The 27,310-nt window shown below is 41.9% G+C and overlaps 2 protein-coding genes across 3 annotated transcripts; both read left to right on the top strand.

Moving 5' to 3' along the window:
- The first annotated feature begins 658 nt into the window (after positions 1 to 658).
- LOC120057148 (ependymin-1) lies at positions 659 to 5,784 on the top strand. Of its 2 annotated transcripts, XM_039005607.1 has the most exons (6): positions 659 to 3,720; positions 3,924 to 3,955; positions 4,214 to 4,354; positions 4,533 to 4,719; positions 4,867 to 4,951; positions 5,282 to 5,784. In XM_039005607.1, the coding sequence occupies exons 1-6, from the start codon at positions 3,633 to 3,635 to the stop codon at positions 5,412 to 5,414; spliced, it is 666 nt and encodes a 221-aa protein (XP_038861535.1). In that variant the 5' UTR covers positions 659 to 3,632; the 3' UTR covers positions 5,415 to 5,784. The 2 variants fall into 2 exon arrangements, with proteins under 2 accessions (XP_038861535.1, XP_038861534.1); XM_039005606.1 differs by having other exon boundaries at positions 659 to 4,354.
- Positions 5,785 to 9,387: 3,603 nt separating this feature from the next.
- Positions 9,388 to 21,214, top strand: LOC120057147 (pannexin-1-like). Its single transcript, XM_039005604.1, has 6 exons — positions 9,388 to 9,779; positions 14,057 to 14,196; positions 15,205 to 15,407; positions 18,518 to 19,013; positions 19,283 to 19,457; positions 19,916 to 21,214. The coding sequence occupies exons 1-6, from the start codon at positions 9,599 to 9,601 to the stop codon at positions 20,008 to 20,010; spliced, it is 1,290 nt and encodes a 429-aa protein (XP_038861532.1). The 5' UTR covers positions 9,388 to 9,598; the 3' UTR covers positions 20,011 to 21,214.
- Positions 21,215 to 27,310: the final 6,096 nt, after the last annotated feature.

Below are 27,310 nucleotides of genomic sequence, written 5' to 3'. Positions count from 1 at the left end.
GCCCCGGCAACTGTAAGTGCTGCTATTGTGAAGTGGAAATGTCTAGGAGCAGCAATGGCTCAGCCACGAAGTAATAGGCCACACAAGCTCACAAAACGGGACCGCCGAGTGCTGAAGCTTATAGCGGGTTAAAATGGTCTGTCCTCGGTTGCAACACTGTTCATAGCTTCATGAAATGCCAAGCGTCAGCTGGAGCGGTGTAAAGCTCGCCGCCATTGGACTCCGGAGCAGTGGAAACGCTTTCTCTGGAGTGATTTAATCTAGCTTCATCATCCGGCAACCCGACGGTCTGACTGCGAGTCAGGCCTAATCGCCCAACATCAGTACCTGACCTCGCTAATGCTCTTGTGGCTGAATGGAAGCAAGTTCACGCAGCAATGTTCCAACATCTAGTGGAAAGCTTTACCAGAGAGTGGAGGCTGTTATAGCAGCAAAGGGAGGACCAAGTCCATATTAATGCCCATGATTTTGGAATGAGATGTTCAACAAGTAGGTGTCCACATACTTTTAGCCATGTAATGTATTTTCAGAGCATTTGGATAATGACTTTTCACTAGTTTTAATTTTTCAAATTGTGAATGACTGAACAGTTATTTTGGGGGGGCGGATTTAGAGAGGGGGGGGCAGAGGGCGAGTGATGATGAGAGAAAGAGCTTAGTCATTTTCTTGATTGTGGAAGCATGCCATTTCATCACAGTTGTGCAGAGAGTGGAAGGTGGTTACTGGTTGGCATATTCACCATTATTTCACCATGACAGAAATAGCAGAGAGAGGAGTTTCTGTGCTGCCGATCTCCTGGTGATGCCCCAGAATTAACCGCCTGGAGGGGGGCAGCCCTGGGAATGTCTCAGAACTTCATCGTCACTATTTTTACCATAATTACCACCACCATCATGACCATCATGACTATCCATCCCACTTTCTGTTATTAAGAGCCATAGTAGAGATGAAATGGCACTCTGCCATTACCCTAAGGCCCATGGTCATAAATCACCATAATCAAACGAGAGATATACATTTACTATTGAGATTTTGGAATAGGAAAATAAACAGAAGCTGCTTAATCGACTTAGGGATCAGTCAAAATCAGCCAAGTAGTTTTGTACACAGCCTTGGTACTATCTGAGTGTGTATCTGTGTAGTTACTGTTTATGCCCAACTGGCACATGCACACAGGTCAGGTTCAGACCTGGAGAGAGGAAGTGGGCAGTGAACTACAGGTCAGTGGTCTGGACAACAGTCCTGATGGACAGATACAGTACCTACTTCCTCTTTTCGTGAGCAGAGAACCCTAACAGGGATGTGGTCTCGGGAGTATGTTGGTATATGTTTGTGTGTGTTGTGGGGGAGAAGCTCTATATGCATCACATACTGTACATACTACCCCTTTCAAATCATGACTCTCCAGAAGGGCTTCCCTCACTCTGGTGACTTCCCCCTCTGCTCTCACAGTTAGGAGGAACACTGACAGATTCCCCATCTCTTGGTCACTTTTTAGTTTCAGTACTTTTTTCTTTTTTTTCATTACCTTTCCTTCCCAATTTTAGCAATCAAGAGGGTACTCACGATACCACGGAACACTGAAACTTTTGCTCTGCTCTGCTCTATTGCAGTGTGTGGACAGTACCTGACCACAGCAATCCATTTCCTTAAATCTCGGAAAAAGAGCGCCACCATGTGGTGGTCTCCGAAAGAGGTGGCGGTTTAGATCCCGGGACTGTCTCGGCGTCACGGTTTACATATATAGATCTACACGTGTGCGTGTTCGTGGGTGGAGTCTGTTTTTAAGGGTTGCGGACTCTTTTCGTTGCATTCCACCCAAAGAGGAAATCCGCCTTGTTTAGTGTAATACCACACAGCGCTTGGGGAGACTACCAAGCAAGCAGGGCTGAGGCATTCTTTTTGACTCTAGTTAGCGATGACATTTGAACTTTAGGCTGAGGTCAGGGTTTGGAAGCCTACCTCAGCTATAAGAAGTCCCAAAGTTAATCTCTAAAGGCTAGAGAGAGAGTTTGAGAGAGGGTTCTGAGAAGTACTCATGGCCAATTGTAAGGGTTTTCTACAATCTCAATCTCCCACTGTACATCGATACTCTGCCATATTATTTGGAATAGAGAAGCCCTAAAGACCATAACAAGCATAAACTGTCCACATTCATTTGGATACTAATTTTGATCCCTCTCCGGGGGCTTTGTAACAGTGAGAAATGTATTGGGAAAACGTTTAGTACAAATCATTGTGGAGTTTCTGTCAGTTGTTCTTCCAGTTGAGGGTCCAAATGCTGAAGAACAGTTGAGTGTAAGTCTAAATCCATTGGGGGGAGTGCTGGAACCATTTCAGTCTGATTGCATACCCGAGCCGAGATGCACTAAGATAAACTCTTCTTGTCCGAGAGATAACTTATTATTTGGACATGATCCATTCTCTCTATATGCCAGGGGCGACTGAATTTTTGATTGGCAGTACTGTCTGATATTTATCCTGTATAAACGTTGTACATGTACACATACTACTAACTATAACAGTATTTGTATTCCATCTATTACAATGTATCCAGAATTGAATCCAGAGTCATGTCAGATCATTGATTAAAGACCACTCAACACGCTGTGTTACCTGAGCTGTGGAGCAGTGAAATGTGCTGTACGTAAAAATTAGATCTCACCATTTTACCCACTTTTTCAACAAATCCTTTTAAGTTGAAGATTTAGTCGAATGTAACCCCTTCAGCGATGTGACCATAATCATCCTCTCGAAGGAAAAACAAATATCTTGTCTTAAATTGTTTAATATTGTTTGCTGTAGGGAAACAGAGGACAGACAGCAGGACGACAGAGGGCCGACCTCATTTGAACAGAGCCTTTAGTGTTTGGATTGGACGCCCCCCTAAGTTCTTCAGAGGGGGGCTGGATCTTTCACGGCCATAGAGACAGAAACTGCACAGTAAGCACTATTAATATAAGGGCATGAAAAGGTTGTTATCAATAAACATCACATTGGTAAGGTTTTAGAAGAACAAAGGGTATGTATTTTACACAGTTACACAGTTCTATTTTGAAAAGTGCACCATGTTCTATGATACCACACAATTTATTGTTGAAAGGACATCAAAATACATTTATGAGCAAGCAGTAAGCATTATTATAAATTGGTCTTTGTTGAACATGACTTTCATTATGAGCTGAATATTGGCTCATGGCTTACAAACTAACTGGGTTGACTGTACCCAAGGAATCATAGCATAGGTTCTATAGCACTAGATGCTGACAGGACAGTGGATACACAAGGACAGAACAGGAGACACAATGAAAAAGCAGACCATTGCTCCACAGTGACTCCATGTGGCTTGTCCTTAAGTCCTTGTTTATGCAGATGTTGTTTGTCAGGGTCCAGGTGGAAGAGTCAGCCAGTTTAAACCACCCCCGTCTCTTTCCACAACATCCTTCCATTGAGACAGACACTATGGGGGTTGGACCCATGGAGGTGTTCTGTTTAATCCTGTGGTTAGACCCGATAAAAAGGACCAGTGTGTCCATCCATCCTGTCACAGTACCTGGAACCACTTGGAGTCGTGATCATCCTTTCTGAGTTGTGCAGTTTGAGTGTTAACCTCAGTCTCCCTCCAAGAGAAGATGCAGGCCTTTGCTGTCGCTGCCCTCTCCATCTGGCTGTGTCTGGGTGCCACCACCCTGGCAGAGTCCCACGGCCCACAGCACTGCAGTAAGGATCATCTGCTTTATATCTTGTTGAGGCTCATGTTTGCTGTGCACTGTGTGGAAAACTCCTGTTACTTGTATGACTATTTTGGTAATATTGTCAAGTTTTATCAAATCAACAGTCTCTTCTAACTTAAAGTATACCTATATGTCTACACATGATCTCTGAGTTTGAAAATCTGTCTAACTGCCGGCTTTGTCTTTTAGCATCACCTAATATGACTGGGGTCCTGACTGTGGTGAGTAGCCCTCTTGTCCATTAACCATTATCAATATCCAGTGTAATGTTAGGACACTGTGTGGCTATATTGCATTATTTCTAAACCAAACCAGACTCTCCTTTCAGGCAACCCTGTTTTTATCCACTGATGTTTTCTTCTAAAAACAACTCTATTGGCACAGTTGGCTTAGTTTTTGCAGGTACAGAATTGGGTCATATTAATCTCTCTATATATCGTTATCTCTCTCTTGATCTATTTTCTCTCTTGATAAAACAGCTGGCCCTTACAGGAGGTGAAATCAAGGCAACTGGACATTACAGCTACGACTCTACGGACAAGAAGATACGTTTCACTGAAAGTGAGATGCACCTCAACAAGACTGAACATCTGGAGGACTACCTGATGCTATTTGAAGAGGTAACACTGACAACTGACAGAAACATATAAGGCAAGATTTCAACCCAATTGTAATTCAGAATAGCTGCTTTATAACATCACATGGCCTACATAACAGTTGCATAACCCACTTGTTACTATGGTTATGACACAGCATCATCATAACCGATGCTTCCTCCATCTCTACCATCTCTCTCAGGGGGTCTTCTATGACATTGACATGAAGAACCAGTCCTGTAAGAAGATGTCTCTGCACTCTCATGCTCACGCTCTTGAACTCCCCACTGGTGCAGCCCATCAGGTTGAGCTGTTTTTGGGGAGTGACACTGTTCAGGAGGAGAACATCAAAGTGAACATATGGACGGGATCCGTGCCAGAGACTAAGGGTGAGTATGATACGCATTAGGAGTCAACCTGTAAATGTGATTTTTATTAATGAAGTATAATGTTGGAAGGCAATGGTGTAAACATGGGTTTATATCGTGAAGCTATTAGGATGTATCAAAGCATCTGTCTGTCTGCCTGATCTCCAGGCCAGTATTTTTTGTCTACTACTGTGGGAGAATGTCTACCACTCAGCACTTTCTACTCAACTGATTCCATGACACTCCTCTTCAGGTGAGTGGCATACTTTTAACTTGTTTAATGCAGCTGTAGGGTCACTGAAACCTTCTTGTGCAATGGATAATAGCTACTACTATATACTTTGGTATATCATAGTACTAGATGCATTTGAGACATTTTGGAGATTTTGTTTTGTATGGTCTCCCACGGGAGAAACCAACGTCTTGACTGTTAGACCTAGAGGAAATGTCCTATTGTGCTGAAGATGACACTGATTTTGAAGTTGCAGGCAGGGCTACTATATCACGAGACAATGAGCCTGACTCATGTCCGCTACACTTGCATGCCCAAAAAGTTAATGTTATTTTTCTCTTCTTCTCACAGCAATTCCGAAGTGGTCACTGAGGTGAAAGCCCCTGAAGTATTCAATCTGCCATCTTTCTGTGAGGGTGTGGAGCTGGAGGAGGCTCCTGAGGGCCAGAAGAATGACTTCTTTAGTCTGTTCAACAGTGTCTAAGACAGTGGCACCAGGACCTCCAGCCCCAACCAACCAAGAGCGTGGCCAGCTAATCCTTCTAGATGTTTCTCTCCCTCTCATAACTACATTTGAGTGTTTCATTGCAATTTCTTCTCTTCTGTTAGACCAGATATATATCATAATATACTTTCTTTGATTATTCCTCTTTGAAGACATTGCATAAAGATTAATCAGATGAAAAAAGGAAAGTTAATGTCAAGTTGTCATGTTAATGTAATCTCTACGTTTGAACGGGATATAAGGGGATATAACGTTTGTAATTTACACTATTAATCTGTCACTTAAAGTTGCTAATGCGTAGGAGGTCTGCATAGGCAAATGAGATAATAAAAACTCAACATCTTTTCGAGTCTCCAAATGTATTTGTTTTATTGAAAGGGGCGGCAGATAGCCTAGTGGTTAGAGCGTTGGACTAGTAACTGAAAAGTTGCAAGATTGAATCCCCAAGCTGACAAGGTAAAAATCTGTCCTTCTGCCCCTGAACAAGGCAGTTAACCCACTGTTCCTAGGCTGTCATTGAAAATAACTTAACCGACTTTCCTAGTTAAATAAAGGTAAAATATATATATTGTTTTACCAAAGTCTTCCTCAAAGACTAGAAAAGGCCATTTCCTAAAGAAAATCTGTGCTTGATATTTTATTAAGGTTTGAGAGAATTTGAAGTGAGGATAGTTTCAAAGGTTTGCAGCTGAAATGGCCAAGGAGCTGGACCATTTTGGATAGCTACCACTCTACTCTTATGGTTCTCATTCAAACCCATGTTAATTTATGCAAATGTTTATAGTTCAAAAAGTATGAATAGTATCAAAAATCTTTGGCAAGCAATCTAAGTTGAGTCAGTCTGTATGTAGGTTTGGTGCTATTAGCTTAAACGGTTGAAGAGCAGTGCTAAATCAAAAATGTACAATTCTAGCCAATAGAGCTTCTATGCCAATTTTAAATGGTTATAGTTCAAAAAGTATAAATAGTATCAAAAAGCCTTCGACAAACAATATAAGTTGGGTCAGTCAGAACATGTCAATGTTGGTTTGTTGTTGATAGCTTAAATGGTGTAAGAGGAGATGCGTGCCCAAAGTTTCTCCAAGTAAGTCTATGGCACTTTTATTGCAATTGAAATGCATTGTGGGCTCATTTAAATATTGTTGTAGTACAAAAAGTGTAAATGCTCTCAACATTTTCTCAAGAAGTCTAAGTGGGGGTTGTCTGCACATTTAAGTTGGTTTTGTGTTTACAGTTTAAATCGTTTGTACTAGTGGGCAGAATAATATGAATATGTTAGAATTCTAGTGGTCTTGCTTTCAGCAAGCACATTAAATAACTCAAGCTCGCTCTCTGAAACTCTTTGTCTGTCAGTATTTTTGGGGCTAGGTTTACACAAATGTATTTCACATTTACACACAAGGTCACTCATGGCCTGCAGTAAATGGGATTTGAAAGAACTTTCAAACTATTTCTGGTTAATAGAGGGATGGATACTGGAAAACGTGATGCAGTCACAAAACCCAAAACAAGCACGGAGACAGTAAACCTTATCTGGGGTGAGTTTCTGAGGGAGGCCAGCTACTGCCCGTGGTGCTGCACATGCCGTGCCGGGTCTAGGATAGTCCAACACACTGGGGACCTTCAAACATTCTGAAACGTGTACCTGCCCATCAACACCATCACACGAGCCGCTGCATGGCAACAGTTGCAGCAGTGGAAAAAACACTATTCTGTGTATCAAATAAAACTGTCAATGCAACGCTAAGAATTGACCTACCTAATTTATTTCTGGAGAAGATAACACTCAGTCAGTGCATGGCCTTGAGTGCATATAAGGCCGTGGCCCTAGGCGAGTTACTAGCAGTCTGTCACTGCTCTTCCATTGTTAAAGAAGGATTGCCTATAGGCCCCTCAAATTCAACTCTGGACATCGAAGCCAGTGCCACTGCTTTTTTTCATTGATCCCCTCTAAATCAGTGACTGCTTTAGACCTGGGACACCAGGTGTATGCAATTAATTATCAGTGGAACAGAAAACCAGCAGGCTCCGGACCTCGTAGGTTAGAATTGATTACCCCTGCTATAGGCTGTGCATGTTGAGACGTGTCACTTGTCGATGGCTCCTTTGCCGGTAGCCCATCCGTGCAAGTCTAGACCATGGCTGTGTTCGAATACCCATACTAACATACTGTATACTACATACTTAATGAGTATATACTACATACTATTAGTTCATTTTAGTGTACTGTAAACGAACAGTATCCTTTCAGTTGAGCATACTAGTGCTACGCCTGTTGCTATGCCTGTCTACTGGAAGTTGATGCTGTTGCTATGCAGCATTCTTGCTAGATCGTTAGCATAAATAAAATATCGAAAATAGATTGTTAGCATAACAAATTACTAGCTAGACATTTTATGAATTCGAGTGTGTTCTAAATTTAATCTGGAGTGCCAGAGTGCGCTCATATATTCAGAGCGGTGTCATATTGTCCATTCTAAATTCTGAGGGTTGCCCACACTGGCTGACACGAGCATTCTGACCATCACAATGGCAGTCAAGCACACAAGCTTACTGGCTAGCTACTTCCAGACACAGATGAGAGAACACCTCACTCTGACCATTATATTCGCCCGAGCAGAGCTGGTTAGGCTGTTTTCATGTTATCCAGAGGGTTGGTGACTGTAACTGTGCTGCTGGCAACAATTTAATTATGCTTTTTTTGCCGACATTTACTGACACCGGCCATATGCCTAGTTAAATAAAAAAATATATATATTCAATGGGTGTTGATCGTTCATAAATTCATCAGTTATTCTGCGCTGTCTGGCACACAGACGAGTATGCTCTGAAATCGGAGTACATAGCCAGAGCGAATTTATGTCCAGTGAGAACGCACCACTATACCACTTAACTAAGAATGACGTGAATAAGTCAATAAACGTTGGGTAGTTAGTTAGATAGCATATTGTTAATATACTGGCAAATTCGATTTATTAGTAGCCAACTACGTTAAAGGAGGTAACGTTAGCTAACAAAATGCTACCTACTTCTGTAATGATATGCTATGCGGTTCTTACGGATAGCGTAGGCAACACATTGTCAGCCAACATAAGGTGTAGCATAACTTATTTAAAAAGTCATAACTTTTTACATAGCTCAACATTTTCTTAACTTGTGTCACAATTAGTTAAGGCAATTAATTTGTATCCGCTGTAGTCGGATTTCGCTGCATATTTCCGACATTTTCTTCAAATCTGAAAACGTTGTGAAGCCACGCCCATTTAGGAAGAATTGCATTATGGGCCCTAAAAGCACGGAAATAGTGTCCACTGCTTGTATTTTTTAACTTTTTTTTATTTATTAACAACAAATCAATACAGAAAGTACATGAGGGAACACAAGTATATATAGATTATATACAATGGACAATCGAGCTAGGGGGTACAATATCACATTACAATTACACAAGGACCTTAAGGGACATACATACACTTATAATTCTAACAGCTTTTTTGTTAGTAGAGTATTTAATTGTCTTAAAATACAGTTCAATTTCTTTTTGTAGGGTAAGAAAATTAGTTTTTTTGTTTGTAAATTTATATTTGTGTATATGACATTTGGCCAAAAGAATAATGAAATTAATTACATAAAAATGTTTCAGCTTATTTCTATCGTATGTAAAGAATCCAAGCAGTACATCTCTCCGCAATAGTGTAACATCTTCATAAATGTGTTCAATTATAAATCTACTGATGTCTTGCCACAGTTTTCTTACATGAATACAATGCCAAAAAAGATGCAACACTGTTTCTGGGTGGTCATTACAAAAAGAGCACTGCTTGTATACTTCGTATTTTCGCGAATGTAGTACGACATCCGGGAACTTTTGGTATACTAACTCTATCCATACTATGGCCAATAAGCATAATACATACTCAATTTACGTCACAAATAATACGATTAGTATGAGTATTCGAACACACTTAATGAGTCAGGCGTTATTGGATGCACTTTCGGCTCAGTGACATGTTTGTTAACTTAATTTGTCGAGATCTATATAGAAAATAATGTGACTAAAAACTTGGACAAAGCGCGGCTTGTTTTTTAGATAATATATCAATTGTATTAACTGGATAACTATTAATTTTAAATTTGTTACACTGACTATTTCACATTGAATAATGGCGATTGCACACGTTGCAACAGAATACGTTTTCTCCGACTTTTTATTGAAGGATCCAACAGAGTCGAAGTACAAAGGGGTGCGTCTGGAGCTTGCGGTAGACAAAATAGTCACTTTCATTGCGGTTGGTCTCCCTTTGTTACTCATTTCCCTCGCGTTTGCACAAGAGGTGTCAGTAGGTGAGTTGAATTACTGATAGACTATCAGAACTAAAACTAAACTAACATGTTCAAATATATCGAATAAAAGCATCAGGGTCAAACAGAAATTGATAAAATAGTATTATCTCTAGCCAATTGAATTGAGCAGTAACAGCAGAGCAAATGATCGGTTTCTCTCGACGCACAAACTCTGGCTTTCTGTTTTTGGTTTGAGCAGTCAAGGACTGAATAAAAACCTACTTCAATTGTTTTAGTTAGTCTAAAACGAATGGATTTTTTGATTCTCATTAGATAAACTCGTAAACATGTCTAATCCCTGGGTCGTTCTTTGTCTGCTCCATAAACCTCATAACTGCAATTTCTACCGCCGTCTGTCAACGGGAAACAGGCTAATTGCATTGCATTTGTTTCGCCCCGGAATATCCTGCCCTGTATTGCAGAATTATTAATTTATTGGAAAAGCTGAGTTGCTTGTCTCTCAATATGCAGTTGTAGTAACATTGTAGCCTTCGTGTATTGTCTTGAGTTCGAGATTAGGCCCACAGCGCCGCCTGCCCCGGTGAAGAAACCGTTACATTGTAGATCTTTGAAAATGACTCCACAACAGGGTTGGCAGGTCAAGTTACATTTTTAGCTCATTGACTACTGAAAACATGAATGCCCGAAAACTAGACACAATTTTTTTTCACAGCAAGAGGGGTGTTAGCATATTTATATAATAAACCCATTTTCCATAACGTTATTGAGCCAATTAAGAAGGAATATGATAGTAATTTGGGTTCCAGGAGTACCTGGATTTAGCCATGGTATTTACATTTTTTATTTTACAAGGCAGTTACAGTTAAGAACAAATTCTTATTTACAATAACAGCCTAGTGGGCGAACTGCCTTGTTCAGGGGCAGAACAACAGATGTTTACCTTGTCAGCTCAGGGATTCGATCTAGCAACCTTTCGGTTACAGGCCCAACGCTCTAACCACTAGGCTACCTGCCGCTGCATATTGGCCATATACCAGACCAGACAGCTATACCAGACAGCTATATATACCAGACAGCTATACCCAAACCCCAAGTGTGCCATATTGATATTATAAACTGGGTAGCAACGTAATTAGAACAGTAAAAAGTCATGTTTTGTTATACCTGTGGTATATGGTCTGATATACCACGGCTTTCATCCAATCAAAATTCAGGGCTTGAACCAGGTTTATAATTGTAAATAAATCCCCATTGCTCATGTGCATAACTATAGATAAATCCGACAGGAGAGTGATGAAAGTTGGACAGAGGTTCTCAATCTCTGAGTATAAAAACACTAATGCTAGGTTATTTTCTGGCAATTGTGCTATTATTATGTGCCAGATGTTGAGACTACGAACCATTATAAATGGCCCATTTGCGAGATTGACTTGTCATTTCAATAGGCATAGGCTACAGTCTAAAATCTGGTTTATGATTGTCATTCAATTTTGCCATGGTTTGCTTGGATAAAGGCAGGTATCCTATAGGCCTACATCTAATTTCAGATAGTTTACATTAGCCTAGACAAGATGTAGGCAAGATGTAAATGGAACAATTTAGCAGCTTGCTTAGTTCAAATTAACAGACTAAATTATTCAACATGAATAGCGAGGTGATTTCGAGGTAGCTGGAATAGGCTACTGAGGATGGGGTCATCATTTCAATCCCTGAATTAAATATGAATAATATGTATATGAACTGAATATGCTTGTCAACAACAGCCAGTGTTAATTTTTTCAAATTTGTTTTACCTGTAGCCTAATCTGACCACTGTTACATCAATCTAATCCGTTCTAACATCTGATTGGCAATTGCGATAGAGTTTTGATCATTTCCAATTTAATTAACTAAACATGTCCATTAATAATTGCATAATAACACAAGTCTACAACAACAATAAACTGAAGTTTATAGGCTATTTATTCAATTGGTTTGTCAGGTAGGTTACACAAGTGGCACACCACTCAGTCACTCAGCAACAACCTGCCACACTGCCAGACAGTCAGCACCAGGTCACAGTGAAATGTTTTTAATGGGAAATGCCATGATGGCCACGGTGCAACTTAAAAGTAGACCAAAAACGCGCAACCAATACATTTTCACCTGAGACATCGTTTTCAAAGTTAGCCCAATTTGTACAAAAACAACGAACATAGCAACACTGCTCCACAACCTCACATATCCACGCCCCTCGGCTGTTATATTTTATCCTTAAAAGGTATTCATATGGAATAGTGACTGAATAGAGGTAGCATAGGTAATGAAACAGGTTTGTGGCAGAAAGATAATTTGATTCATAAAATCACGTGAGAAAATAATTTCAAATCAAATTTATTTATAAAGCCCTTCTTACATTAGCTGATATCTCAAAGTGCTGTACAGAAACCCAGCCTAAAACCCCAAACAGCAAGCAATGCAGGTGTAGAAGCACGGTGGCTAGGGAAAACTTCCTAGAAAGGCCAGAACCTAGTAAGAAATCTAGAGAGGAACCAGGCTATGAGGGGTGGCCAGTCCTCTTCTGGCTGTGCCGGGTGGAGATTATAACAGAACATGGCCAAGATGTTCAAATGTTCATAGATGTCCAGCATGGTAAAATAATAATAATCACAGTGGTTGTTAAGGGTGCAACAGGTCAGCACCTCAGGAGTAAATGGCAGTTAGCTTTTCATAGCCAATCATTCAGAGTATCTCTACCGCTCCTGCTGTCTCTAGAGAGTTGAAAACAGCAGGTCTGGGACAGGTAGCACGTCCGGTGAGCAGGTCAGGGTTCCATAGCCGCAGGCAGAACAGTTGAAACTGGAGCAGCAGCACGGCCAGGTGGACTGGGGACAGCAAGGAGTCATCAGGCCAGGTAGTCCTGAGGCATGGTCCTAGGGCTCAGCTCCTCTCAGAGAGAGAAAGAAAGAAAGAATTAGAGAGAGCATACTTAAATTCACACAGGACACCGGATAATAAAGGAGAAATACTCCAGATATAACAGACTGACCCTAGCCCCCCGACACATAAACTACTGCAGCATAAATACTGGAGGCTGAGACAGGAGGGGTCGGGAGACACTGTGGCCCCGTCCAACGATACCCCCGGACAGGGCCAAACAGGAAGGATATAACCCCACCCACTTTGCCAAAGCACAGCCCCCACACCACTAGAGGGATATCTTCAACCACCAATTTACCATCCTGAGACAAGGCCGAGTATAGCCCACAAAGATCTCCGCCACGGAGATAAGTTTAGCCTAATGCTGAGTCATAATTCTCACATGGCAGTGTGGGTATAGCCATGTATAAAACATTAGGACCACCTGCTCTTTCCATGGCAGACTGACCAGGTGAAAGCTATGATCCCTTATTGATGTCACCTGTTAAAGCCACTTCAGTCGGTGTAGATGATGGGTTAAAGAAGGATTTTTAAGCCTTGAGACAATTAACATTGGATTGTGTGTGGGCCATTCAGAGGGTGAATGGGCAAGACAAAAGATTTAAGTGCCTTTGAACTAGGTATGGTAGGAGGTGCCAGGCGCACCGGTTTGAGTGTCAAGAACTGCAGCACTGGTGGGTTTTTCACGCTCAAGTTTCCTGTGCGTATCAAGAATGGTCCACCACCCAAAGGACATCCAGCCAACTTGACACAGCTGTTGGAAGCATTGGAGTCAACGTGGGCCAGCGTCCCTGTGGAACGCTTTCCACACCTTGTAGGTGTTTCTAGTGTTTTGTACACTCAGTGTATATGTTCAGTTTAATTCTGTGGTATAAGCACTGTAAAGAGTCCCTGCTTTTTAATCTATTCCCCAGCAGACTACAGATATAATATTTGTTACATGACAGTTTGGGCAGAGGTCAATGGAACTTGGGTGGCAGTGACTGACTGTGCTTTCCATAGGCCATCCAGGCAATATGTTTCACCAAATTGATTTGTGTTGTGGATGTGCAGTCCAAATATGTGTAATAACATAGATAATAGCCTATTATTACTAACAATAATTAAAACATTTCAGTTGTTATATAAAGGTTACACATCAAGCAAATAACAGTGAAATCACGAATTAATTGTTTTATGCCATACACTATGGGACAACCACATAAATAACTGGAGGGGACAGTTACTCACAAACTCAATGTCCACTGGAAACTGGGAGTACATAACAGCTGGAGCCCACACTGGTCCTATTTCCTGTCTTCACTCAAAATAAGAACATTAGGCTGTGTACACTTACTAGTCTTTCCACTCTGGACTGGCCCATTCTAACCCTGTCCAATCCCTTTGGCTGAATGCAGGTACCCAGATCAGCTGTTTTGCCCCTACCAACTTCTCATGGCGACAGGCAGCCTATGTTGACTCCTTCTGTTGGGCGGCGGTGCAGGAGCAGCAACTCAGCGTTGATGGCGTCGAGGGTGCCCCCCTATGGCTGCACAAGGTACAAGCCCTCAGTTAGCCAAAAGGGCAGCTCCAGTCAGTTGCCAGAGGGCAGCTCCAGTCAGTGGTCAGAGGGCAGCTCCAGTCAGTGGCCAGAGGGCAGCTCCAGTCAGTGGCCAGAGGGCAGCTCCAGTCAGTGGCCAGAGGGCAGTTCCAGTCAGTTGCCAGAGGGCAGCTCCAGTCAGTGGCCAGAGGGCAGCTCCAGTCAGTGGCCAGAGGGCAGCTCCAGTCAGTGGCCAGAGGGCAGCTCCAGTCAGTGGCCAGAGGGCAGCTCCAGTCAGTGGCCAGAGGGCAGCTCCAGTCAGTGGCCAGAGGGCAGCTCCAGTCAGTGGCCAGAGGGCAGATCCAGTCAGTGGCCAGAGGGCAGCGCCAGTCAGTGTGAGATTGATCTGTTAATGTGGCTCTAACAGTTATGGCTGCCTGGGGAGTTGGGGAATAACACTCCTCATTGGCAATCATGGCGCAGCATCACATTTGGCATATTTATGATTGAGATCCCCTTTTGGAGCTCTCAGGAGTAAGCCATACTTTAAATCAGACCAGACTGTCAGAGTAGTCAACCTCTTCATCCACATGAAAGCCCTTTACAATTATAATTATGCAGCCTCTTCTCAGACGACTGGGAGAGATACTATTTCTTGACGAGGTGGATGATATCGCCATAGGTCCAGGTGTATAAGCATAGCCGCGGGAAGTAGGGGTGCTTATAAATCAAAATAAAAAAATCCCCCCGTCTACAAAATGAAAGCACCCCCACCTCTAAACATCTTCCTGCGAACATGTGAATGAGTTTGGTTTACTTGGTCTGTCACAAGGAAGCTCCCAAAAGCCTTGTCACCACAATAAACTTCTGTGTGTCATACCAATGTGTGGCACACCAATGTTCTGTATTTTCTACAATCAGTTCATGTGGATTGTAATCTTCTTGGTCCTTATTTCTCAGTCATGCAATTCTTGCTTTTGTCTTCCCTCTCTCACCCTCTTTTATTCCTCTGCCCTCCTCCTCCAGTTCTTCCCTTACATCCTTCTGTTGGTGGCAATCCTCATGTACATCCCTGCTCTGTTCTGGCGCTTCACGGCCGCCCCACACCTCTCCTCTGACCTCAACTTCATCATGGAGGAGCTGGACCGCTCCTATAACCGAGCCATCAGACTGGCCAAGAGCCTGGCCTCATCTATAGACACCAAAGATGTCTCTGACGACTCCTCCAGGTAAACACTATGAAGGGCCTTATTCCCTTCCACTTTAGATGACTTGTCTTCTTTAGATTATTTATTTGTCTCTTCCACCTGAGCTCAAAGACTCCTAGTGGCCAAATTTACTAAGCGTTTGCATTAGACGTCGACCGATTCAGATTATGGCCGATTACATTGCAATCCACGAGGAAACTGCGTGGCAGGCTGACCACCTGTTACGCAAGTACAGCAAGGAGCCACGGTAAGTTGCTAGCTAGCATTAAACTTATCTTATAAAAAGCAATCAATCTTAACATAATCACTAGTTAACTACACATGGTTGATGATATTACTAGTTTAACTAGCTTGTCCTGCATTGCATATAATCAATGCGGTGCCTGTTAATTTATCATTGAATCACAGCCTACTTCGCCAAACGGGTGATGATTTAACAAAAGTGCATTCGCGAAAAATGTACCTAACCATAAACATCAATACCTTTCTTAAAATCAATACACAAGTGTATTTTTTTTAAACCTGCATATTTAGTTAAAATAAATTAATGTTAGCAGGCAATATTGACTAGGGAAAATGTGTCACTTCTCTTGGGTTCAGTGCAAGCAGAGTCAGGGTATATGCAGCAGTTTGGGCCGCCTGGCTCGTTGCGAACTGTGTGAAGACCATTTCTTCCTAACAAAGACCGTAATTAATTTGCCAGAATTGTACATAATTATGACATAACATTGAAGGTTGTTTAATGTCACAGCAATATTTAGACTTCGGGTTGCCGCCCATTCGATAAAATACGGAACGGTTCCGTATTTCACTGAAAGAATAAACGTTTTGTTTTCGAAATAATAGCTTCCAGATTTGACCATATTAATGATATAAGGTTCGTATTTCTGTGTGTTTATTATATTATAATTAAGTCTAGGATTTGATAGAGCAGTCTGACTGAGCGGTGGTAGGCAGCAGCAGGCTCGTAAGCATTCATTCAAACAGCACATCCCTGCGTTTGCCAGCAGCTCTTCGCAATGCTTGAAGCACAGTGCTGTTTATGACTTCAAGCCTATCAAATCAAATCAAGTTTATTTTATATAGCCCTTCGTACATCAGCTAGTATCTCGAAGTGCTGTACAGAAACCCAGCCTAAAACCCCAAACAGCAAGCAATGCAGGTGTAGAAACACGGTGGTTCCTTTTAACATGAGTCTTCAATATTATATCAACTCCCGAGATTAGGCTGGCAATACTATAGTGGCTATAAGAACATCCAATAGTCAAAGGTATATGAAATACAAATGGTATAGAGAGAAATAGTCCTATAATTCCTATAATAACTACTCAACTGGGAATATTGAAGACTCATGTTAAAAGGAACCACCAGCTTTCATATGTTCTCATGTTATGCCATTTTTTACATGGCACATATTGCACTTTTACTTTCTTCTCCAACACTGTGTTTTTGTATTATTTAAACCAAATTGAACGTTTCATTTTTATTTGAGACTAAATTGATTTTATTTATGTATTATATTAAGTTAAAATAAAAGTGTTCATTCGGTATTGTTGTAATTGTCTATTATATGTCGGCCGATTAATCGGTATCGGCTTTTTTTGGTCCTCCAATAATCAGTATCGGCTTTTTTTGGTCCTCCAATAATCAGTATCGGCTTTTTTTGGTCCTCCAATAATCAGTATCGGCTTTTTTTGGTCCTCCAATAATCGGTATCGGTATCGCTGTTGAAAAATCATAATCGGTCGACCTCTAGTTTGCATCAGGTGCAGAGTTTACCAAAAAAAATCACAGTGGGAAAAGAACAAAAAAGTAAATAAAGGTTAGACTATAAGATGTTTAGTGATAACGGCTGGTACAGAATGACAAATAATGGAATCTAGAGAGATAAAATGAATTTTAATTTGCTTAGGCTAGCCCACTAACTATGCAGTCAAACGGGTTGATCTAGTTAGAGTAGCAAAGAGAGGCCATGCTGTGTTTGTCTGCTGTTTCTACACCAAGCCATACTATTAATGAAACTAATGGGGGAGAAACCGCAGGTTCACCATCTATAGAGTGTAGTGCCATGAGAGGACAATGAGTTCATATCAGTAACCAGGTTTCCATCCAACATTTCTATGCGAGTAAAGTACATGTCAGATACAAAATGTCACGACAGGCCTGATGGAAACAGAAAATTTGTCTGAAAAATGACCAAATGTCAACAAAACAAAATACGCTAGACAAGGTGGAATTTTTTTTGTCTGTAAAATAAATTCTGCGAGAAATGTCGGATATATTGATATGATAACCATCATATCGAAGTAAACACATGTTGTGTGGTCCTCCCACTATGACTCGTCGGAAAAGCATGCAGTTTATTAGGCTACAGATTAAATTAATGATGAACTTCACAGGATGGTGAAGCTTGATGCTCCTTTACAATAAATATAGAGGGTCTTATTCTGGTGACATGATCATCTATGCTTGGCTGCCGTTTGACAAATAAACAATCTCACTCTTTTGTCCATAATAATCTCATGTGGGCGATACCCGTACTGTTTTTGCAGAGCTGTTGGCCAGAGTACACATGCCAATACCAGAGCGGGAACACTCGCTATATAATCACACAGAAAACACTGGTACATGGGAATAGAAGATGAGATCAAATGCTCTATTTTCATTGAGAGGCAGAGGGAGAGCGAAACCTTATTAGCTAGAAGCACAGGTAGTGACGAATGGACTAAATAGGGATTTTTTTTAATCGTTTGACTTCGCACTGCTGGAGACTAAGCCTGGCTGGGGTCAGCAGTCAAATACAGTGTGTATCTGTCTGAACTGTGATTATAGGCAGAGCTGTTTATCAGATCAGTAATGGGCAGTGGTAGAATATGCTCATTTATTTTCTTCAATAAACAGTTCTTAAAAGTGCAATAGTGCAATTATTTAAAAATGATCCAGCACTCACTTGAAGTTGACTTTTTCTTTATTTTTCTGTACACATACGTACATACGCTAAAATGAAGTTGATGTGTGTCTGCTCGGAGAATAAAAATACGCAAAATTGACGCAACTGCATCATGAGTGCTGGTCCCATTTTCTGGAACTTCTACTGTCCTGTCCCACCTAATCTCCCTGTGTGATGGCAGTGCCCTGGACCTGACCGAAGGCTGCTTTAAATACCCTCTGGTGGAGCAGTATCTGAAGACCAAGCGTTTCTCCCGCTGGCTGGTGGTGAAATACCTGGCGTGTCGGCTGTTAACCCTGCTCACCCTGCTGCTAGCCTGCCTCTACCTGGGCTACTACATTCGCCTAGCCTCCATCACCGATGAGTTTGCCTGTGATGTGCGGACAGGGGTGCTGAGGAACAACAGTGCGGTGTTGGTGCAGTGTAAACTGGTGGCGGTGGGGGTGTTCAGGCTGCTAAGCTACATCAACCTGGGGGTGTACCTCCTGCTGGCTCCCCTGCTGGTGTACGCTGCCCTGGGCCCGGCCAGACAGGGCTCCCGCTTCCTCCGGCCCTACGAGATGCTGCCGGCCTTCGGAGCTCTGGACCTGGACACACCCTTCTACAACGACCTCAGCGTGTACCTGCTCTTCCTGGAGGAGAACCTCAGTGAGCTGAAGTCCTATAAGTGTCTGCAGGTGGGTAACAACACTACTATACATGTTTAGTCATATGATAGGCCGGTGGTCATTCAGCAGTGACCATATGTTGCCCATTTTAGGTTTTTAAGTAATAACTTACAAGCGTTGTGCTCCAACTAATTGAGTCATTGTAACCACAATGGACAACTTTGGGTAGTGTCCACTTGGGAAAATATGCTTGGAATTATGTTATCCCAGAGAGACATTATGTCTGGTATTACATTGAGGTATCGGCATGTCTATTTATGTGAGGTGTATTGCTACAGGTGCTGGAGCTGCTTAGGGAAGGAGGCGGTGAGGCCTTTGACACTATGTGTCTGCTGCAGACTCTGGGCCAGGTGAAGACAGATGTGGTGGATGGGAAAAAATCCACTTCATACAAGGACAGCAAAGACTGCACCAAGCCTGGAGAGGAGGACACAAACTCTTCTGAGCTGAGAGGTGTGTGAGTGGGTGGGTAGACTAGGTTATTGGTTCACAAATTGATTGGTATTATTATAGATTCCCCTGCCTGTGAGTTTTATAACTTCATGCAGTTCACTCCACCCATCTCCTGACGGTGCCAGAGAGACTATGAGGATCATACAACTGTCTCCCCAAACTCCCAGTGACCTCTGCTACTAGGGGGCAGGACACCTGACAGGTCTTCTGCCTGCTCAGGTCAGAGCCTATTCAGTCTCTCTCCAAGTGGACAAGAGTGCGTGGATAGAACCAGATCCATCTCATATGTCCTCTAGAAATAAAGTTCTCTGAGGTTGCCTTGTTCTTCTGACCGGGAAAGGTGTCAGTGAGTCACAGACCAGCCCAACTGGATAGTCGCTCTCTTTCAGGTATGGTCAACCTCCTCACACCATAGGCCAGATTGAGATGTTCAGTCTGATCTTTTTGTTTCCTTTCAGATGTTTCTACATTGTGGCTGGACGACGGGCTGAAGAAAGACAACAAGGACAAGACCTGCTGTGGTGGAATAGACGTACGTCAGAGAGTGATCTGAAGTGTGAACTAGGGTCTTTATCTTTTCAGTCATTTAGCAGACGTTCTTCTCCAGAGTGACTTACAGAAGCAATTAGAGTTAAGCGCCTTGCGCAAAGGCATGTCATCAGATGTTTCACATAGTCGGCTTGGAGATTGGAACCAGCAACCTTTCGGTTACTGGCCCTATCCACTAGGCTACCTGCTGATCAATAGCTTGTTTTTTTTTGTTTTTTTTAAGTGCTGTGTTGCTATGTTACCGTACCTACCTTAGTACAATAAAATTGTACCTTTTGTTCTTATCAGGATCGATCAAGCCCCTACTAATTTGTTCTCTGGAATTTAAACAAAAGTTGTTTATAGAACTCTGGTCCACAGTTTCCCCATAGAGATGCTCTCTTTCTGTGTTTACTGCCAGAGATACAAGGTGTTTGTCAGACTGGGTCATTATTTATTAAAGAAGCTGTGATTAGTTATCTAATATTGCTAGCGACATAAACAAAGCCTTGCCCTCATTTTAACCAGCAAACTTCAGCCTCGGTACCTAAGTGGTAACATATTTATATTGAACCATTTATTTTCTAAGGAATAGCAGATTATTTTATTCTTTGGGGATCTGAGTAACTCAATACATCTAAGGGCTAGATTCAATCAGTTCTGCGTTAACCCGCTTAACCGACAACTGCATAGCACTTTCATTGTTTTTAGGCGATGTCGGAGGTGTAGCGACGTTGGAGGTGTCAAATCAGCAAGCGGCTCCCCGCATTCTACCTGTTGCGGACATTGCCATTGGATGCAATGAGTTGTATTAATAATAATCCCATGCAGGCTTGTTACAAATTCGAACACAGGAATGTGTGTTATAATCTACACCTTGATTAGGCTGATATACACTAAGTGTACTAAACATTAGGAGAACCTGCTCTTTCCATGACAATAATTTACCAGGTAAATCCTGGTGAAAGCTTACGACACCTTATTGATGTCACCTGTTAAATCTACTTCAATCAGTGTAGATGAAGGGGAGGAGACGGGTTAAAGAAGGACTTTAAAGCCTTGAGACTTGGATTATGTATCTGTACCATTGAGGGTGAATGGGCAAGACAAAATATTTAAGCTTTTCAAGATTTTTGAATAGGATATGGTAGGTGCCAGGAGCACCAGTTTGTGTGTCAAGAACTGCCATGCTGCTGGGTTTTTCACACTCAACAGTTTCCTGTGTGTAACAAGAACAGTCCACCACCCAAAGGACATCCAGCCAACTTGAAACACCTGTGGGAAGCATTGGAATCAGCATGGGCCAGCATCCCTGTTGAACACTTTCAACACCTTGTAATGTTCATGCCCCGATGAATTCAGGCTGTTCTGAGGACAAAGGGGGTGCAACTCAATATTAGGAAGGTGTTCCTAATGTTTTGTACACTGTGTAAATCCTTATTTAGTTTAATGATTTTCAATTTGAGTGTCATTAATTCTATATAGCCTACACTTTCTCCTTCTGAACTTCTAATGTAAGTGGGACTAGTGTGGCTTCGTGACAATGACCACACGAGCATCCGCTCTGATTTGACAGCTCTAATGCAGTTCCACATCCGACACCGCGAAAAGACCAGCTATGTGGGTGTTAGCTATCGCCGGTCAACACGTGATCTGATTGAATCTAGGACTAAGTATCTAAGGCTGCATTCAGCCCAATTTGGATCTTTTTTTCCACTAATTGGTCTTTTGAGCAATTGCATCGTCTCAACAAAACAAAAAAATCAGATTAGTTTAAAGACCAGAATTGGGCAACCTGTGTAAACGCAGCCAATGTGCATTGAAGTATAAAACATGTTTGTGTGTAAAGTGCATGTGGAATGGAAGAGACTGTAGAGAAAGTCGCTAGTGTTACTCTAATGGTGCAGTATTTATGTTAATAATGTTATTTAGCAATACTTCAAAGCAATCCTTGAAAATGAGTATGAGATGTTGCTCTTAGTCTGTTTTTATACAGTTTCATAATGATTGATGTTAGATATTAGTTGCTATTTATTTCAATTGCATATTAATGTAGATGGATGGTCCTGTTGGTTGTTATTTTTGTGTCTTATATGCCACAGACAAAATTATGCACTGACTGTCCCAACTTCTTTGTAAAGTAACATCACCACGCACTTTTGATTTCATAGGTAATGTACTGTATGACAAAGGATATTCAAGTGTTTTAAACATGTTTTTGTTCTTTTAAATAAAAATAGAGGCTTATTGAAGTCTGATTCAAGTTGTTCATTTTGATTATGAAATCACCCCACACAAGCATAAAACTGACAGCACTACAGCATATCAAAAGGGTATTTATGGTTGGATGTTCAGTTATTCATAAGGAATGATAAGACAGTGTTTGGGCAAATAAAATAACGGCAGATGGACTGAGAATACATCTCAAGCAATTTCAAATGCTATTAAAGCTACAATGAATAGAGTAGAAGTATTCAAAACATCAAAGTTGGGGGTAAAAAAAACATTTTGTTACAAGTTACAGTACCAGTCAAATGTTTGGACACACCTACAGTACCCCAAAATCTCAAATTTGGACAGATTTCCACCGGTCTAATGTCCGTTGCTCGTGTGTCTTGGCCCAAGCAAGTCTCTTCTTATTATCGATGTCCTTTAGTAGTGGTATCTTTGTAACAATTCGACCATGAAGGCCTGTTTCACACAGTCTCCTCTGAGCAGTTGATGTTGAGATGTGTCTGTTACTTGAACTCTGTGAAGCATTTATTTGGGCTGCAATCTGAGGTGCAGTTAACTCTGATGAACTTATCCTCTGCAGCAGAGGTAACTCTGGGTCTTCCTTTCCTGTGGCGGTCCTCATGAGAGCCAGTTTCATCATAGCGCTTGATGGTTTTTGCGGCTGCCCTTGAAGAAACTCAAAGTTCTTGAAATGTTCTGTACTGACTGATCTTCATGTCTTAAAGTAATGATGGACTGTCGTTTCTGTTTGCTTATTTGAGCTTTTCTTACCATGATATGGACTTAGTCTTTTACCAAATAGGGGTATCTTCTGTATACCACCCCTACCTTGTCACAACCAATGGCGACCCGTCATTCAGGGCAGGTGTGGCTTGCCTGTTTGGCATGTTATTTTGGCATTAATACGTGTCACATATCAGTTTGCAAACAATGTAAAAAATAATATATATCATTGAAAGCCGCATACAAACAGGTCTCTTTTTTGTTTTCTTGAGTAAGGCAGCTCCTAAATGCAGGTGTTTCAGCTTAGCTCAGTGCTTTCTGTGGTGGTGGGGCAAGCCAACAGAAAATACGGAGCGTTGCGCTGTGATTGGCTCAGTGTTCTATCACTCACGGGGACTTTACATCACTGCCATGTGTAAGAGGAGACCTTGAACATTTTAGCCCTTTGGCTGCTGCCATAAAAGTGCCCATCCAAGAAGGCTCAAGGTCATTGGCCACAGATAAATGACGTCAAATCACGTTATATGTACAGTAGCTTTGATTGGACTGATAATATCAACATCATACTTTCACAATCTTAGCTAGCAGTCATCATCATGAATCAAGTCGACAATTTACTGGCAAATCCTTTTTAATCTGTGTCATATGAAGATAAATAATGAAGAGAAATTATAGATAAAACGTATCATTGCTCATTGGCCATTGGACATAAACACTACACAACAAGTTGGAAATCGCAAATTCAACGAGTGGTTTGGAAGGAATCAGTGACAGTGGCTGTGTGGTCCCAAATCTGGGATAAAGGTGCTTTTTTCCAAGTTTAGAATGATAAACATTCAACATTGGCCATGCTGTCAATGAAGCAGGACTTGTATTGTATGCTGCTTCGTAAATGATGTAATATGCCAGGGAGATATGTATACTGTAGCTAAGAAAGTTACTAAGTGTATGTTGTGTAGTAAGATGTTAGTAGCCCATGTGCCTCACCCTAATAATTTGGTCTATTTACCCCTCTTAATTTCGACTACTGTTCTGACTGTTCTACTGTAGTCTTGAACCTGTTTTAGAGAAATGTAATCATCAAATATTGTAAGAGCTTTCATTGTCTGCTAATATGCCCCCTTTATTTATCCTACGGTTCTGACTTAGTGTACACTGCAAGAATGGCCCATGTTCTGAATTCTGTCGCTGTACATTTCAAAAGTGGTAAATAAATAGTTATATTGATGAACATTACGTCCTAGCTCGCTCATTAATGTCTTAATCGAAATAACGGATTTCCTCTTATCCGCTTGTCATCCCCTTATGCCATAGTTTGTACATCTCTCTCAATTGTCTTCAGAAACCACATTTGTTTAAGCAAGTCAGCCATATCAGTAAATGAGGCTGATTGAACTGTCTCGCTGCCAGATAAGGCTCCGCTGATGGCCAGGTGTAGCAGTGGTAAGATGTTGGGGCAGCTTCATGTTGGGCCTAACAGTTTTTGGGGCACCGTTTGTCACCTTTATTGTGCAATTAATGTATTGTTTAGTGTTGTGTTGTGGCTTTTCTGGCATGCATTCCACAATTATTATTTTTTCCCCCACCAAGACTTACATGCCAAAATCGCCACAACATAACTGATTGGCTCAAACTCATTAAGAAGGAAAGAAATTCCACAAATTTTTATTTTTATTTTATTTTTAAAATTTTCTCCCCTTTTCTCCCCAATTTTCGTGGTATCCAATCGCTAGTAATTACTATCTTGTCTCATCGCTACAACTCCCGTACGGGCTCGGGAGAGACGAAGGTCGAAAGCCATGCGTCCTCCGAAGCACAACCCAACCAAGCCGCACTGCTTCTTAACACAGCGCGCCTCCAACTCGGAAGCCAGCCGCACCAATGTGTCGGAGGAAATACCGTGCACCTGGCCCCCTTGGTTAGCGCGCACTGCGCCCGGCCCGCCACAGGAGTCGCTGGAGCGCGATGAGACAAGGATATCCCTACCGGCCAAACCCTCCCTAACCCGGACGACGCTAGGCCAATTGTGCGTCGCCCCACGGACCCCCCGGTCGCGGCCGGCTGCGACAGAGCCTGGGCGCGAACCCAGAAACTCTGGTGGCGCAGCTAGCACTGCGATGCAGTGCCCTAGACCACTGCACCACCCGGGAGGCCCCACAAATTAACTTTTAACAAGGCACACCTGTTAATTGAAATCCATTCCAGGTGACTTCCTCATGAAGCTGGTTGCGAGAATGCCAAGAGAGTGCAAAGCTGTCAAGGCAAAGAGGTGCTACATTGAAGAATGTAAAATATAAAATATATTTTGATTTGTGTAACACTTTTTTGGTTACTACATGATTCCATATGTGTTATTTCATAGTTTTCATGTCTTCACTATGTAGAAAAGAGTAAAAAATAAAGAAAAACCCTGGAATGAGTAGGTGTGTCCAAACTTTTGACTGGTACTGTATTTAAATTAGTTATTTCTGTATTTAATTTTCAATAAATTAGCAAAACATTCTAAAAGCATATTTTGAATGTGTCATTATGAGATTTTGTGTGTAGATCGGTGAGAGAGAAAAATAAATTTAATCCATTTTGAAATCAGGCTGAAACACGTTGAATAAATCAATTGGTATGAAGAAACAATTGGTATGAAGGCACTGCAACTACCTCAAATACTCCAGTATCCCTGCACAATGTAAATGTGGTACTGACACTGACCCTGTATATAGCTTTCTCTCTTATTTCTTATTTTATTACAATTGGTAGGGTTGGGTAGGGTTTGCAAGTTAAACATTTCACTTTACTTGAAACTTAATTATTATAATTGAAGGTATTATAATCTGACTCCAATTAATATCTCTGAATTTCAGTGACTCATGACCAAATCTAGGCCAGTGGCTCCTTCTGCAGGTATTTGTTCATTTTGATAGTCCAATCACATAAGTACACACACACACTGTGAAATATTGTAAATTGACTGACTTCAGCATAACATGAATAAATCTAAATATATTACATGTATTTCATTATCCCATTAGATAATTGTACCAGGGAGGAGGACTAGTCACCTGCAGCTCAAAGCAGTGGACAGGTGTTGGAGTTTGGGTGGCCATTCCTATGAGGCATATTACATGTAATACAGTCGTGGCCAAAAGTTTTGAGAATGACACAAATATTAATTTTCACAAAGTTTGCTGCTTCAGTGTCTTTAGATATTTTTGTCAGATGTTACTATGGAATACTGAAGTATAATTACAAGCATTTCATAAGTGTCAAAGGCTTTTATTGACAATTACATGAAGTTGATCCAAAGAGTCAATATTTGCAGTATTGACCCTTCTTTTTCAAGACTTAATTAATGTCAGTTGGCTTTTCATAGCCGATCATTAAGAGTATCTCTACCGCTCCTGCTGTCTCTAGAGAGTTGAAAACAGCAGGTCTGGGACAGGTAGCACGTCCGGTGAACAGGTCAGGGTTCCATAGCCTCAGGCAGAACAGTTGAAACTGGAGCAGCAGCACGGCCAGGTGGACTGGGGACAGCAAGGAGTTATCATGCCAGGTAGTCCTGAGGCATGGTCCTAGGGCTCAGGTCCTCCGAGAGAGAGAGAGAGAAAGAAAGAGAGAAAGAGAGAATTAGAGAGAGCATACTTAAATTCACACAGGACACCGGATAAGACAGGAGAAGTACTCCAGATATAACAAACTGACCCTAGCCCCCCGACACATAAACTACTGCAGCATAAATACTGGAGGCTGAGACAGGAGGGGTCAGGAGACACTGTGGCCCCATCCGATGATACCCCCTGGACAGGGCCAAACAGGAAGGATATAACTCCACCCACTTTGCCAAAGCACAGCCCCCACACCACTAGAGGGATAACTTCAACCACCAACTTACCATCCTGAGACAAGGCCGAGTATAGCCCACAAAGATCTCCGCCACGGCACAACCCAAGGGGGGGCGCCAACCCAGACAGGAAGATCATGTCAGAGCACCAGTAAGCCAGTGACTCAGCCCCTATAATAGGGTTAGAGGCAGAGAATCCCAGTGGAGAGAGGGGAACCGGCCAGGCAGAGACAGCAAGGGTGGTTCGTTGCTCCAGAGCCTTTCCGTTCACCTTCACACTTCTGGGCCAGACTACACTCAATCATATGACCCACTGAAGAGATGAGTCTTCAGTAAAGACTTAAAGTTTAAAACCGAGTCTGCGTCTCTCACATGGATCAGCAGACCATTCCATAAAAATGGAGCCTTATAGGAGAAAGCCCTGCCTCCAGCTGTTTAGAAATTCTAGGGACAATTAGGAGGCCTGCGTCTTGTGACCGTAGCGTACATGTAGGTATGTACGGCAGGACCAAATCGGAAAGATAGGTAGGAG

This window comes from Salvelinus namaycush, chromosome 12 (genome assembly GCF_016432855.1).
Source record: "Salvelinus namaycush isolate Seneca chromosome 12, SaNama_1.0, whole genome shotgun sequence".
In the NCBI taxonomy this organism is placed as follows: domain Eukaryota; kingdom Metazoa; phylum Chordata; class Actinopteri; order Salmoniformes; family Salmonidae; genus Salvelinus; species Salvelinus namaycush.
Note: the sequence above shows the minus strand (reverse complement) of the source record. Positions and strands in the feature narration are given on the sequence as shown.

Excerpts from the sequence above, each read along its gene's own strand:
- LOC120057148 (XM_039005606.1), top strand. The coding sequence starts at position 4,085 with ATGTTTTCTTCTAAAAACAACTCTATTGGCACAGTTGGCTTAGTTTTT. Across the intron at positions 4,355-4,532 it reads ACCTGATGCTATTTGAAGAG|GGGGTCTTCTATGACATTGA; the intron begins GTAACACTGACA and ends CATCTCTCTCAG. Across the intron at positions 4,720-4,866 it reads ATCCGTGCCAGAGACTAAGG|GCCAGTATTTTTTGTCTACT; the intron begins GTGAGTATGATA and ends CCTGATCTCCAG.
- LOC120057147 (XM_039005604.1), top strand. The coding sequence starts at position 9,599 with ATGGCGATTGCACACGTTGCAACAGAATACGTTTTCTCCGACTTTTTA. Across the intron at positions 9,780-14,056 it reads TGCACAAGAGGTGTCAGTAG|GTACCCAGATCAGCTGTTTT; the intron begins GTGAGTTGAATT and ends GGCTGAATGCAG. Across the intron at positions 15,408-18,517 it reads GTCTCTGACGACTCCTCCAG|TGCCCTGGACCTGACCGAAG; the intron begins GTAAACACTATG and ends GTGTGATGGCAG.